We start from the raw sequence: 11,267 nt of genomic DNA, 5'->3' as shown, positions 1-11,267 counted from the left end.
GCAGTCCCAATGGGTCACGTCTGTCCCAACTCGGCTCACCCGTCCCGCACGGCACACCCTTCCCTTCCCACCACAGCCGGAAAGAAAGGCTCAGCCGCTGCTGAGGCGCACCAGTGGCGCTGCCGTCGAATCACCTTCTTGTCTCACTCTCTTATCCCACCGGGCACCGAACTAGATAATCTCACGGGGGCAGCTGCCCTGAAGATTTCATCAAAATCTATCGGCCATCGGGCTGTGTGCAAACTGTGCAAGGTGCCCGAATCGCCTGCGCCAAACACGAATCCTACTATCCTACCCTAAAATGTCTACAGTCTAACTTAGAGTCATAAACTGAAAACGTCCAACATAACACAATACGAAGCACTTTATCTGTGTATGCAGTGCATGGGGCTCATGGCTCCAGGAACGATGTTTTTCGTCAGCCATTATAATGCTTTGCAAACGTGCGAATAACAAAAAGTGTTCTTTTTTGGCAAATATGCTCAATTCGCCAAAAACATCAGGAATGTATCTTAATTAGTTGTTAAGTTATCTTGTCTTAAATCGTCTAGGGTCAATGTCTTCTATAAATACCTATAAATCGTCTATGTAAGCTCATGAATCTGAATAGAATAGGCCAATTCATCCTGAGTATCCATTCCTGAGTAGGTATGCTGACTAAAGTGGTGAGAAACCCATTGGCAAGGTACCGAGAATACACCAACTCACGACACCGTCGGCCGTTCCCAATCGACCCAATTTGAACCATAACAGCACGTGCCACGTGGCCTGCGTTCATACATGCGCAGCGGCACAGATTGGTAGTATATTTGTGTTTTCTGCCATTCCACCCTAAGACCCGTCGCCCTCGCTTCATATAAGCCTTGCTTATCGCAGCTCATTGAATTACGTTTCACATCGGTGGTAGTTTGGTCCACAGTTCGCACTTCACTGCACACGGCAAACCGACGGTGCACATTGTTCTGCGACTAAGGAGGGCGTATAAATTGGACCGCCACTCTACCGCGCTCATAGCGACATAGAGTCAGAGTCAGACCAGCTACACAGATTAGCTACCGTGTCCTAAGTCAGCTCACGGCGCCGTCTATTCAACGTTCCCGTCGCAGCCCAGGGTGAAGTCATGTTCATCGCTCCTCGTTTTCTGTGCTTGGCGCTGTCCGTGGCTTTTGGAGTTGTCGACTCGATGCAGAACGGCTCACCGTCAGCCTCGCTCAGCCCGATCCATTTCGGTAAGTCTCGAGCAACGTTACGCGGAAGGAATAATGAGTAGTTATCCGTTCTCTTTTGACTATTTTCCTAGATAGACACTATAGTCTGTTCCATATCGAGCTTGCGGTCGGACTCGGAGTTTCTTCGGCAGTTCGCTCCTCCGTTCAATAATTTGCGCATTTGAATGTAAGAGCTGCATATATGTGCAGAAATCAGGCACTGCTTTCAGCGAGGCACTTCGACCGCAAGTTTGACATGGAACAGACTTTATCTTTTGCTAGTTAATAAAAAGCGAAGAACGTTTTTTTCCTAGCACATTATATTGAGAAGCAAAAATAAGGTAAAAAAAAGATTACGATAAATTAGTTCATGCTCCATTTGTTTATTGTTCATTCACTTATGAAGCTACGTCCTAGCAAGGCAGATATCACACATTAGCAGAATTCCTGATGCAGCGACCTGCTAATAAATACAGCCTTGGTAATTAATGCCCATATCCGTGCGAACTGCGACATAACAACAACACAATAAAACACTCTAAGCCCTGAGTTTGAATATCAAGCTCGCTCTCCGCTCAGTGCCGGTCAGGCACTCTCCGCCGTCGTGTTGAGCGCCATTATGCAGTCCTGCAGAGGCGCCTGTTCCGCCACATCTATGCAGTGGTCCCAGAGGGTGGGCGAGTACTTGCGGCAGGCAATGTCCGGGTCGTGCACTCGGCGCCAGATGTCCACCAAGTCGTCAGTGGGGATCTGGTGAGCGCCGAGCAGTGCCCGGAACAGGCACGTGTTGTTACTTGGTACCGGGTAGGTGTAGATCTCTGGCGCCCGCCGGCGCCCCACGCCCGCCCCCTGCGCGCCGATGCCGGTGACCGCTACGTCCTCGATGAAGAGGTAGGGCCGCTTCATGAGGTGCTGGAAGATCCCACACACAGCGTCGGTACTGATGAGGTACATTGGTCCGCCCATGTAGCGCGGAAACATGGGCTGGTCCCAGATCGCCTCGCTGACGTAGAACACTGACTTCGGGTCGCGCTCCGGCTTCGGACTGGAGACCAAGTTGCCGTAGATGATGTTCCTCTTGTCCTGGTGGTACTCGATGAACTGCATCAGATTGTTGAAGTTGATGAAGAGGTCGTCATCCGCCTTCAAGACGAATTTCGCCTTGGGGCAGAACGTGTCCACCCACTCGAGCGTGGCCAGCGACTTGAGCGTCAGGTTGTTGTAGTGGTCGACAAAGTTGGCCTGCACAATGTCGCCGAAGATGTCGGCCTCCTTCTCGATGCTCTCCTGGACGGCCGAGTCGTTGGTGCGTGCCACGAGGAAGGCCAGTACCACATCTGTCCTCTGAATGCCGGGCCGGGCCCAGGTACGGCGCAGCGTGCGCCGGACGGCGGCTTTACTCGGTCGGCTCTGCACCATCATCACCAGCTGGACGCCGTCGCCGCCGTCGGCACATAGGTAACCGGAGGGGATCTTGAACCCGGGCTCGTAGTAGTCCCGGGTGAGGACGGGACCGTCGGCGGGAGGCTGCTCGCCGGGAACACCTGAAAGCACAACAGAGTTCAGATAGTGATGGTGATTCTAATCGGGAAATGCTCTACGACTATGCTACGACGTACCAATTGTATTGAGTCGGATAATTAAATATTGGACCTGAAATCAAGGTGAATCGTTCCAGCGCACGTATCTCTTTTAGTCGTCAGTTTTACAAGGCATCACGCTCCACCTTTTAGCTAATTAGTCATCATGATTTATTTAGTAAATATAATATAAATGCATCTGGATATGCGCATTTGGTAGCTGATGAGCTAGAGATCTTTACACTCTTCAATTTACTATATGCCAAGCTTAAACAAAACGGCAAATTATTAAAGATAATTACCTCTGAGCTATTTGGTAAAAGATATCCGTCCCAGCTCAACAACAACATATATAATCATACCTCTGAGCTAAGTAATCATTCGGTAACCGTTCTTATTTTTATCTATTTTTGGCTTACCTATTGTTGGCGGAATGCACGTGCAGTCGCAGGCGCGTCCGTCAACTGACCACCACGATCGAACTGGGGGACGGGCATACAGCTGCCCTGTTCCGCTAAACTCGAGCTCCTGTTCTTCTCGAACATCTGTGCCCACGACTGCGAACAGCAGGATGCAGGAGACGCCTGCCACGAGATACAGCAGCTTGCGAGGGACCCTCGTCGATAGAACCTTGTTTATATTTCGGTGCAGTGTTTTGCTTCTGAAATAGGAAAGAAATGCACGTCAATTCAAGGAAGATAACGATCTGTGAACAAGTTACGAAGTGGGAAAGACAAGATCTTCGAGTAACTTAGCAAAATGTAAGAGCACTTTGACTAGCCGAATCTCTCATGAGCAGGGGTGTAACTTTTGCTTTTGAGATGGGGGTGCACTTGGTGATGGGGGCGACCTTCAATGAGGATAGGGGCGCTTCCAAGGTGCATAGATGGTGCATACATTATACATTAGCGTCGCCACGGGGGGACAAGCGGGGCAGCTTGCCCCCCCCCCCCCCACCCCCGACCGGGCTCCCCTGAAATCAATGCAGATCCGATGAGATTTTGGGGTCGGCAAAAAAATGGGGGTAGTTTTCATGAATGGCTGTAAAGTCAAAATCGGTTGGAGTCGCGAGTCCCAACCAGAGTCGGAGTGAGAGTCGCCAACATTTTCAGGACTTTGACTCCAGGCTCGAACGTATCATAACTTTGATTCAATCCATGTCTTGGCTGGTGTTAGCTGAATTTTACACTCGGTTTTCAACACTGTTGTGGAGCTGGGAGCGACCCCCTTACCTCCTCTCGGGAGCAGCGCTCCGTCCACGCGCAGAGACCGGGTCCGTCCAGTACCTACGCTGACACGAAATTTTAGTGTCAAGACCATTAGCGTCGCCACGGGGGGGGGGGGCAAGCGGGGCAGCTTGCCTCCCCCCCCCCCCAACCTTCAACCGGGCACCCCCTGAGATCGATGCAGATCCGATGAGATTTTGGGGTCGGCAAGAAGTGGGGGTAGTTTTGAAGAATGGCTGTGAAGTCCAAATCAGTTGGAGTCTTGAGTCCCAGCCAAAGTCGGAGTGAGAGTCGCCAAAACATTCAGGACTTCGACTCCAGTTTCGAACATATCAAAACTTCGATTCAATCCATGTCTTAGCTGGTGTTAGCTGAATTTTACACTCGGGTTTCACCAGTCTAGCACGCTGACACGAAATTTTAGTGTCAAGACCTAGCTCGAAAAATTCGGGGTTGGGTTGGGGTCGTTTCCGACTCTGGCCAAAGGTCTGTGACATGTTCAAGTGCCGTTAAAGTACCACAGGGCTAACGAGGGCCGTGCGTAGGTTCCTAAAAAGTCCCACTGAACTCTAAGAAGGGATCCCACGCTAGCTTCCGAGGGACCCAAACTGACCTCTGAGGGCCCTCAGGCCGGCACTTATGAACACCACTACGATCTTCCACCGCTGATTCTGAAGGCTCGGGCGCAAATCTTTGAGAGCCACTTTGGCAGTCCTTTTAAGGGCCTCCGCCGGTCTCAACAGCCCCATATTGGCTTCTGAGGGTCCATCGGTGTGCAAGGGGCGGACCCATGGTAGTCTCTGAGGACCCTTTCGACTTTGATGACCATCCTTACGACAGGCCTATGAAGACCTACACGGGCCTTATCATAGAGGGGCCACGTGTGCCTCTGAGCAGGGCTGCGAGGTCGGGGTCGGAGTCGGTCGGAGTCGACAGCTCTGACCGGAGTCGAAATCGGTTTTGGAAGCCGGGGTCGGATTCGAGTCGAAGGCACCGATAAATCCATCACGGAAACTGAGCATGCTAGAATATGGATTATTAGAAGGGCGAACCGATTCCCTGGATCATTTGCAACTCTTTTCTCTGGATAAGGTTTGGGATCATCTGCACGGACCCGTCCGAGGAAGGGAGGGGGAGGGGCCCTACAGACCCATTGTATCCTTCCCATTAATAGGCTCTACCCTGCTAAACTAACGTAACGGGTTATGCGTTTTTAACTGACGTAACTGATTTTGCCCTGGAAATCCTAAAAAAATACTTTCTACATTTCATAGCTAGAGGAAAAACTGCATCACCATTGCATTCCTCGCGCGCCATGGCGCGTCGAGTGACATATAAAACGTGTAAGTAATGACTATAGAAAGGCATGATTAAAGACCAAATTGGATTTTGTCCCCCCCCCCCCCAACCGAAAATCTCTGGCGACGCCTATGGATGCAGATGAGTCCAATGGTACAAAGTTGGGTATTATGAAATAAAATTGAATTCGTTTGCACGAATATCAATCAATCAATTGAATTTATAACGAATGAAATGGCATTTTACTTTTTTATTCCAACCTCTTATAGAATTGGGGTGCCCTTTTTATGCTCGTCGACTGGCGAGACCCACTTTTGCTGGAATCACCTTTTTCATTGGGCGCCCTTCTACTGCTGGGGTCGCCTCTCCCTCTCTCCTGCTGAGGTCACCCCTCATTCTGCTCGGCGAGACTTACTTCTGATTGGCGCTCCTCCTCTGCTGGGGTTTCACTTTTCTGCTGGAGTCTGACATTTCCCTTGCCGGGTATGCCCTATTTTTGCTAAAGGCGTCCCACCACCTCTGCTGGGGGCGCCCCCGGCCCCACTGCTGCTGGACGAGCCCAACTTTTGCTCCAGGTGCCCCTTTTGTATAAGGGCGCCTCTCTTTTTTAGGCATCCCTCTCCCGGTAGGGCGCCCCTTTCTGGTGTGGCGCCCCTTTCTGCTGGGAGCGCTCCTCTTCTTCTGGGGGCGCCCCACTACTGCTGGACGAGCCCAACTTTTGCTTGAGGTGCCCCATTTATATTGGAGTGCCTCTCTTCTTCTGGAAGCATCCCTCTTCTGGTGGGGCGCCCCCTTTCTGCTGGGGTGTCCTTCTTCTGCTAGGGCACCCCTCTTCTGGTGAGGCGCCTCTTTCTGCTGGAGTCGCCCGTGTTCTACTGAGGAAGCTCTTCTACTGGGCGAATCCATGCTTGAGGTGCCTCATTCCTACTGGGGGCGCCTCTCCTCCGCTGGGGCGCCAGTCTTATGCTTGACGATCCCAACCTACGTTGGAGGTGCCCTACTTCTGCCTCGGGCGCTCCACTTTTGCTGAGAAAGTCCCGCTTTTGCCGGGGTGCCCCTTTCACCCATTTTTGGGGGACGATACGACTGGACGCTTCCCAAGCCCGCAAGCATCACGACGCCGGTCACGAGACGGAATGTAGCCGGGAAATCACCCTCGCCATCTGCTCAAGAGCTTATCGGTGTCGGGCGGCGTGTGGTGCGCCGCTTAGCCTATGGGGGTGCACTTTGACGTGATGGGGGTGCACTTTCAGGGGATGGGGGTGCACCTGCACCCCCATACATATAGAAAGTTACACCGCTGCGGTCGCTTTATGCAGTATTGCAACATTATTTACATGGTGGAAGGAAAAAAGATGCGGTTGCTAAATATGCAGCGCCACTAAACAATTTTGACTAATAATTAAGGAATCGATTAATTAAATGATAAGCACACATGTGGTTTAACAAGTGAGGTCAGCGTATGTGTGAGCTTGTCCGTAGTAAATAAAATAAGAAATTTAAAAATAGGTGTGAGTGGTTTTGCCGGTTCGCTCACAAACGGTCTTCTGCATCATATAGCCCTATACCTTCTATAAGAAATTCGGCTGTTTCTGTCCCACCATCATTCCTGAACGGTCACCCATGGACCACCGTCTCCGACAAACGCCACGTTCCTTTTCAGGAGTGTCAAAATTGTTCCACTTAAGAAAAAACGTATTGATTACGTCAGAGACCTCTGTATACCAGTTCAGAGGTAAATGCCTACAGAGGTCTATGATTAGGCCGATTGTATACTGAAACCTGGTCTACTCTTTCAGTCAGTGCATTTTATTGTGTCAGTTATGCTGGGGACTATGAAGTGGGAACATCACAGAGTGTGGTGCTACTGCAATTGCGCACTGCAGTCAGCAGTGCAATATCAATTTTATATCTCAAGAGCGATTACAATTACGCTCAATCCTGGTGCGCTTTAGGGACCGCTCGGGCTCAAATTAAAAGAGACGGCTGGCCGGGATCTCAAGCTAGAGTCCAATATTACACATTCGCTAGCAAAAAATCGTCTTGCTGATATAAGTGTTGGATTACACGGCCCAGAAATGCCGTACTGTGTCGTGAAAATTCAGGCTAGCCAGTAGCCAGCTTAGAGGCCATCGCTCAGCTGTTTCTAGACACAGGGTGCCAAATTAAGTGAACATGAAATGTAGGTATAACTAGATACGAAAATACAGATAAATTGTACTATGGGGCGCTTTTATTTTGAAGCAAAAGGACCATTTTGGACTGACGGTGAAAGCCCGTATAGCCCGTATAGTGAAAGCCCTTCCAGGTGGTGGGGGGCGGGTATTTTTTGCCCCCCCCCCTTAGTTTTTAATTTACCTCCAGAACCGCTGCGCCGATCGCCACCAAATTTTCAGTGCCCTCCCGTGAATAGTTTTTGCACATTGTGACCAAAAAAGTTTCCAAATGCTTTGATAGGTTGGCCGCTAATGACATTGAAGTGACGTCATTTCTGCCATTTTCGATATTTATTATTCATAGGTACTTACAATTTATAATTCGATGTATAATTCGTATTTTATCATCAGTCGTGAGAAGCGTGAGGGGTAACACTGCTATGGAAAGGGCATAAGGACACAACGTCTGCTGCTATGCTGTTGACTGATTCATAAACGGATCCGGAAGGGTGCAGCCTCGAATGCTGCTGGGGGATACTTAAAAAAAATCCAAGTTCCAAAAGGTCCCCGGATTTCGATTCCTTGCGCACTGTTGTGCAGTTTAAAGCGACCGTTTCCTCATAAAAGTTGTTTTCTTCTCTTTCTTTTCTTGAAAAAACGATAAATCAGTTATCGATTTCGGGAGCTATGAGGTGCATTTGCCCCAGGCCCCCAATGCCCCCTAGGATCCGCCAGTGCAGTGTGAACTGATTCTGTTTTAGCGGTCTTTTTCATGTGTTTGGGAGTTTGATAATCAGTATCTTACACCTCCCAATAGCCATATGGAACAATTGGCCCCCTAAACACAAAAGTTGCCACCTGGGAACCTACTCGCGCATGCAGGAATACGTTAGAATATCATGAAAACCTACCCATTTGATCACGAGCTTTATGCTGTTCGATACAATGTTCCAAAAATTTGAATGAAGCATCTCTTACTCATCGCACAATGCACACAGACCAATCTCATTCTCACTCTAAGAACACATTCGGCAGCAGCACGTGGCACGTGTTGCTCTAACTCACCGTGCGCGAAACTCCAGCCACAAGGAGGCCAGCACCATCTCGAGCTCCGCCATGGTCGACGCTCACCGTTAGACTGGAGTGGGCCGGCGCGTCGGATCGCTGCACGCCGGAGCCGGCGCAGAGACGGGTGCCGTTACCTGGACTGGCTGCGGCCCGCGCACGCCCGCGACGCCCCTCCGCACGCTACCTGGGAGGCAATGCACGCTACCTGGTGCTGCACCGTGCTGCGCCGGCCACCAGAGGTGACCCACCAAACTCAAGGCCCTATACCGAACTCTGTGACCAGCGAGACATTAGCATAGGCACGTCGCAATAGATGCATGCAAAAATGGGATGCTGATAGGCGCAGGAGGGACACTTAGGAATATTAAGTTAATCTATTAGAAAGTTGGTTGAATAATGGCTAGGACTGAAGATGATAAAACAATAAGAAGGGAGGTTCACAGCTGCATAAAAAAAAACGAAGTGACAGCAGCAAAAACAGCAATACACAACAGGCACACGCGCACACATACCACCACTGATGCTTTGTTCCCTTTGACAGCTCCGGCGGAGACGAGCGGCCGTAAGCTCCTGCACCTCAACATGCACTCGCCCGGGCCGTCTGCTCCGGGCGCGGCGCCCACTTCTACCTCCATAGACGGTCGACTCTCACGGCTGGTGGTGCGCCTGGCCGGCCTTGCCACCAGCGTGGCCCAGCTGGAGGAGACGGGCCGCGAGCTGGAGCGCTCCGCCGAGACCACCAGCAGCGACCAGAACCTGTCGCGGCTCGCCTCGCACGTCATCAGCCTGCAGCACCGGCAGAAGCAGAAGTTGCAGGAGCTGTCGCACAGCGTCACCGAGCGGCTGACCGTGCTGAAGGCCCACCTGCGCGACCTCACCATGGAGGTGCAGCAGCTGCGGGGCCTGGCGACGGTGCAGGACGGCTCGCACGAGCAGCGCGGACCCATCCAGCGCATCGTCTCCTTCTTCCGCGCCTTCGAGCGGCAGTCGGACCCGGAGCTGCGTCAGGTCCCCATGGCCATCCTGCAGAAGGCCAACTACACGATTATCGACATGGTGAGCTTCCATGCGAACTCTGCCGACCTCGACAAGCTGCTCTCCATCAAGATCATCGAGCCCAAACTGTAAAGAATCTACTTCACCTTACTCACACGTCTTCTGTTTGAATTGTGCCACATATGGTATACGTTCATTTTGACTCATGCTGCAAATAGGGCACACAACTAATAGCTATGTAGATGCATTACAAATGCATTCCATGTATTGCACAAGGCTACATATATATCGCAATATTCTTTTCGTTCTACCGATTTGCTACTTCTATTATAGTTCAGCATTCAATATGCATAGTGCATACTTGTGTATTTATCAATAAATAAATGGCATTTTGAACGCGGTAGTTCAAATATTTACCCGCTTGGCAAACCAAACAAAATAAAACGCGATGGACAATGGACATAAAGACATAAGACACGGGAATTTCTGTCATATTTAGGTATTCATGCACTTCACTGACCCGCAGAGGGTGGGGCAGGGGGTCATGAGCCTCTACCCTGGTCGAGCCAATTTTGTTTCGGCTGGGATCGCTAGTGTGCCCGCACGAGCGTCAGCGTATAACAGGGTACTTCATGTCACGCTGACCGTATCAAGACGACTTCGGGTAGAATATACAACGCCACAACGACGAATGTGTTGTCACGGTGACAACACATTCGTCTTTTTATAGCCACACTGACCCTAAAAGCGACTATTTTAACATCATCTGTCCCTTAGCATATGTACAATTGAAGTATTTATTGATGATTCTTATTTCCCTCATTATTTGTCGCTTTTAGCAATGAATATTTGTGAGATAAAGACAAATTTGCTACATGACGCAACCTACCACGACTAGAGATTTTTGGACGACCGATACAAGCGCCTTCAGTCAGAACCAATTTTGGCTCCCGTTAATCATATCGTTAATTGATCCATGGTTTCTTGGAAGGGATAGGTAGAGAGCATCGAACTCGACCCAGCGCTGGGCGACAGGACTGGCGACCGCCGGAGGGCGACGGCCGGCAGGACAGCTCTGTCGCCTGGGGCGAGCCAAGAGTGAAACAGGGAACTCTACAAACGTGATGGTAGAGTGATTTTATCACTCTACCATCTAAAACTTCATGCAGTTTTAATTGTGTTTAATTGGGAAAAAATACTAGCAAATCAATTTACTGAAAGTTTTGACTATACCAACATAACATGCAGAGTTGGTGAGCCGGCCGTCAGATATAAGGTTGAGATCCTTCACTTCTACCATAACCTTTTATTCGTCTATTTAAACAACCACTAAAACGTTTGCATGTGATACCAGGCTTAGTTACCTACGATTTTTCCTATAAATACATTCACGCCTTATCAGCCCCCTCTATTTGTATTTGTATTTGTATTTACATTTAAGAGCGATCCACATACAAAGTGCGTGGCGATTACTGCTCAGAATCCGTATCCGCGGTTGCTATTAGGATCAGCGTACTACTGGATCAGCCTATACTTACCTCACTGTTCCGGGCTGACGGTTATTCCACCCGACAACCGAGGAGGGCGGCTCCATGATATACACTGGAGCCGAATGGAGGATACCCCTTCAGAGTGACCGTCTAAGCGTCTGGGTGCCTGGTGCCTCCCCACTGGGCACTCCCGTCGCATTACCCAAGCAGCGAAATTGTCGGTGGTCAAAGCGCAGTGTGTCAA

The 11,267-nt window shown here is 50.2% G+C and overlaps 2 protein-coding genes across 2 annotated transcripts; one reads left to right on the top strand and one right to left on the bottom strand.

The window, feature by feature from the left end:
* Positions 1-789: 789 nt before the first annotated feature.
* LOC122385476 (beta-1,3-galactosyltransferase 5-like) lies at positions 790-8,684 on the bottom strand. The gene is made up of 3 exons (XM_043373801.1): positions 8,535-8,684; positions 3,208-3,449; positions 790-2,752 (listed from the first exon to the last, which is right to left on the bottom strand). The coding sequence occupies exons 1-3, from the start codon at positions 8,585-8,587 to the stop codon at positions 1,794-1,796; spliced, it is 1,254 nt and encodes a 417-aa protein (XP_043229736.1). The 5' UTR covers positions 8,588-8,684; the 3' UTR covers positions 790-1,793.
* On the top strand, positions 1,011-9,929 carry LOC122385477. The gene is made up of 2 exons (XM_043373802.1): positions 1,011-1,229; positions 9,079-9,929. The coding sequence occupies exons 1-2, from the start codon at positions 1,121-1,123 to the stop codon at positions 9,663-9,665; spliced, it is 696 nt and encodes a 231-aa protein (XP_043229737.1). The 5' UTR covers positions 1,011-1,120; the 3' UTR covers positions 9,666-9,929.
* The last annotated feature ends 1,338 nt before the right edge of the window (positions 9,930-11,267 follow it).

The sequence above is a fragment of the Amphibalanus amphitrite genome, unplaced genomic scaffold (assembly GCF_019059575.1).
Source record: "Amphibalanus amphitrite isolate SeventyFive unplaced genomic scaffold, NRLGWU_Aamphi_draft 000220F_arrow, whole genome shotgun sequence".
NCBI classification, from domain to species: domain Eukaryota; kingdom Metazoa; phylum Arthropoda; class Thecostraca; order Balanomorpha; family Balanidae; genus Amphibalanus; species Amphibalanus amphitrite.
This window is presented reverse-complemented; position numbering and strand designations above follow the sequence as displayed.

What these genes read in the sequence shown, in the direction of transcription:
- LOC122385476 (XM_043373801.1), bottom strand. Translation starts at nt 8,587, where the DNA reads ATGGCGGAGCTCGAGATGGTGCTGGCCTCCTTGTGGCTGGAGTTTCGC. An exon ending in TGGCTGGAGTTTCGCGCACG is followed by an intron (nt 3,450 to 8,534) that starts GTGAGTTAGAGC and finishes TTCCTATTTCAG; the next exon opens with AAGCAAAACACTGCACCGAA. An exon ending in GTGCATTCCGCCAACAATAG is followed by an intron (nt 2,753 to 3,207) that starts GTAAGCCAAAAA and finishes TTGTGCTTTCAG; the next exon opens with GTGTTCCCGGCGAGCAGCCT.
- LOC122385477 (XM_043373802.1), top strand. Translation starts at nt 1,121, where the DNA reads ATGTTCATCGCTCCTCGTTTTCTGTGCTTGGCGCTGTCCGTGGCTTTT. An exon ending in GCTCAGCCCGATCCATTTCG is followed by an intron (nt 1,230 to 9,078) that starts GTAAGTCTCGAG and finishes TCCCTTTGACAG; the next exon opens with CTCCGGCGGAGACGAGCGGC.